Here is a 3,581-nt window from a genome sequence, read left to right on the forward strand (position 1 = left end):
AGCTTCCAAGATTTCAATTAGAAAACTCACTAAAGACAACCGAAACGGACAGAAACAAAACATTAAAATCAAACGAGTCAACCACTCATCATCACTAATGAAAAAAACCAAAATACCACCCCCACAGAACAAGTTCTGAATTTTGACCCCACAGTTAATCTCCAAATGAATTACAAAACACTACCCAACTTCTCATCATTCCCATTACGGTCATCCAACAACAACAACGACGACTCTTCATCATTCCCAACTTTCCCCATCTCCAAACTCGTCAGACTCATCGCTCTCACCGCTTCCCCTTCCCAATCCGTCCTCGACAAAACCGCATACAATATCGAAACGGCGCAAGCCGCTTGAGCCGAAAGCAACCCAAACCACAATCCACTAAACCCAATTTTCAACCAAAATGCTAGTCCAACAGCCACAGGTGTCCCCACAAAATAAAACGACCCGAGATTCACGTGTGCCCCAACCGCAGGACGACCTGTCCCTCTGAGAATCCCACAACCCGTGGTTTGTGGGCAATTTCCTAGCTCGCATAGCCCCACAATTGGCATCACAGAAGCAACCAACACCTTGAGTGGCTCGTAGCCAGTGAATAGTCCAGCCCAACGCTCTTTTAGTACCACGGTCCAAACCACATTCAATGCTCCTATTACAAATGCGCAAGCTAGAGCCACGTTCGCTGCTAGCCTTGCTTTATACGGTCTACCTGCACCTAGCTCATTCCCAACCTGACAAAATTAATGAAACCAAATCTTTAAAGAAAGTTAAAGAAGCCTAACTTCTGTCACATGTGAAGGAAACAGAAAAGAACAAGTGGTTTCTATGAGGTTGAAGAGTGGTCATGAGATTGGCAATAATAATACAAGACCACACTTGACTACTCTCTTTTCAACCACTTTTTAAATATTTTTTAGGTATGTTAACGTCCAATCACATACCACGAGGTGACCTATTAATGGAAGTTGATGTAATACTCCCTATATACCACCAAGATTAATGTTTAGAATTTTTTNAACAGTGAAATCTTTCACTTCATATTATCTGAACTTACAAACTATTTTTAAAAATAATCTAATTTTGAATTAATTCTCTGTCGCTCCAGCTATATGGTCCCAACATCTTTTGTCTCAGATTGGGTGTAATTAAATGTTTAGTTGTGACATTTTTATAAAATTTCATGTGATTATTTTTGCATTCATGTGAACTTATTCAAGTATTTGGCATATGTATAAGAAAAGAAAAAACAAAAAACTCAGAAATTACTCCATATAAACGGCCAATCATAAGGGCATCGAAAAAAATAAGGAGAAGAAAAAGAAAAAAATTGTTAAGTACATAATTAAAAAAAAAAAGANTAGCCTTGCTTTATACGGTCTACCTGCACCTAGCTCATTCCCAACCTGACAAAATTAATGAAACCAAATCTTTAAAGAAAGTTAAAGAAGCCTAACTTCTGTCACATGTGAAGGAAACAGAAAAGAACAAGTGGTTTCTATGAGGTTGAAGAGTGGTCATGAGATTGGCAATAATAATACAAGACCACACTTGACTACTCTCTTTTCAACCACTTTTTAAATATTTTTTAGGTATGTTAACGTCCAATCACATACCACGAGGTGACCTATTAATGGAAGTTGATGTAATACTCCCTATATACCACCAAGATTAATGTTTAGAATTTTTTACACATTTTAAGAAAATGATGATTACTTGAGTTTAAATATTTTTTTTCTTTGATTACAGAGATTATTTAATTTTAAACCAATAATAATTCAAGATTTTAAATATTTTCAATGATGACTTCTTGAAATTTACAAAACATCAATATTTGTGAGACAAAAAAATACCCAACATCAATCTTCGTAGGACAAAGGGAGTATTTTTTCATCACATTCCACGTTTTTTATCCACTTAATTTTTCTCTTTTTGTGAAAAAATAACTTTAAGAAGTTACCCAAAACAAAACAAAAAACAGCTAGAAAACATAGAGCCTTCCTTCTAAGAGCATCCACATTGGTGGGGGACTTTTTTTGGTCCCTCCTATTTAATAATAATATTTTGATAGTTTCTTATTTTTAGTATGAGCATTGGTGTTTATTTGTATTTGGTCCCCCGAATAAAATAATAATATTTTGAAAGTTTAAAGATTAATTATTTAAAGTTGAAAAAACAAAAACATACAATTAAGAAATTAATAACAGAAAACATATAACATAAAAACATCCATACGATAACAAACATTTTATTCAACTCATAGAAATTTTAAAATCAATCTTGAAGATGTCCAAAGTTAGTCCAAATATGCTCAATCAAATCTTGTTTGCAGTATTATTGTTAACATTTTTATATCAAACTACTGGCAAACAAAGTGGTAACAACTTTTAGTTTATGAAAAAGAATTTGTCTTTGGTTACAAACAAAAGAATTTCTTAAATCNAGAGAGATGGGAATAAAATTATAATTATAGGATTATAATTATAATTTTTTTTTTTTTGGGAAATTAATATTTAATAAAGCACCGTGACGCGAATCAACGGCTCAGCCTCATCGCACTCACCGTCGTCCCCTATAGTATTCGCCACCACCGTCTTTAAAAGATCCTTCTCTACAGTCTCGGCGCATGTTAGCGTCTGCGACTTCCTAGCCTCCGAGTCCCAATCCGTGGTCCCCACAACGTACATCATAAGACCNCGTGAAATATCTCTCTGATCTGACCATAGACACAAAAATAAAAGTAACTGATACAGAACAATCTTTCTAATTCACAACCTTTGTAGAGTCTCTTTGCTTTTGTTCACCAAAACAATAGCTAAACCTCCTTTGAAGTCTTGATCCGATCCTCAGAGAATGGAGAACAATGGCGTGTCAAGAAAACTGAAACAGACTCAGCAAAAACTTCAACCGGCTTTATGTTTTGAACCGTCTAAACCCGAACCAAATCTCGTAGTGATTGAACAGCAAGCTATCATGTGTTTGTTTACCAAGATACTCAAGTCCTAAACTTGCTAGCTTCTGCGCACACTTGTCTCCTCCTAACCGCGAACAAACTTTACGTTATGTGAAACAAAGATTCTCCCATCGTAAGGCTTTAACTTTTCTACTAGTCTTTCCAGTCCAGTCCACACGAGTTTATCAGGCATGTGGAGAAAGACAGCACTTGCGTATATCAGATCATAGGTTGTACCTCAACCAAACTTGCTGAATTCCATATCATCGCCTCTTACTATAAGAGGTCGTTTATGTAGAAGACCTTCAGATGGAAGCTCATATCTTAAAGCAGCCATTAACGAAAGCTCATCCTTTTCAAGACAGTGAAAATGTTGGGGACTGAGATAACGGATAAAATGCAAACCCACACGCAAAGTGCCACATCCAATTTCTAGAACACGGGAGTTTGGTTTAAGCTTAGCTGATTCAGCCAAAAACTCAAATACATCACGACCACCTGCCCATGGTTCACCATAGTTACTGTGATGCTATAAGAGCTGTATGGTTGTTTGCTTCATCTCCTTCGTAATGAGATATACCCTTGTACCTGAATTTCAAAGAGAGTGAAATCAGGAAAAAGGTAATGC

At 36.2% G+C, this 3,581-nt stretch overlaps 1 protein-coding gene and 1 pseudogene across 1 annotated transcript; both read right to left on the reverse strand.

Annotated features, from left to right (window-relative positions):
- LOC109127907 (protein DETOXIFICATION 54-like) lies at window positions 171-2,687 on the reverse strand. The gene is made up of 2 exons (XM_019233491.1): window positions 2,526-2,687; window positions 171-734 (listed from the first exon to the last, which is right to left on the reverse strand). The coding sequence occupies exons 1-2, from the start codon at window positions 2,685-2,687 to the stop codon at window positions 171-173; spliced, it is 726 nt and encodes a 241-aa protein (XP_019089036.1).
- LOC104733236 overlaps window positions 2,704-3,581 on the reverse strand; it is a 3,168-nt pseudogene continuing 2,290 nt past the window's right edge.

The sequence above is a fragment of the Camelina sativa genome, chromosome 12 (genome assembly GCF_000633955.1).
Source record: "Camelina sativa cultivar DH55 chromosome 12, Cs, whole genome shotgun sequence".
NCBI lineage: Eukaryota > Viridiplantae > Streptophyta > Magnoliopsida > Brassicales > Brassicaceae > Camelina > Camelina sativa.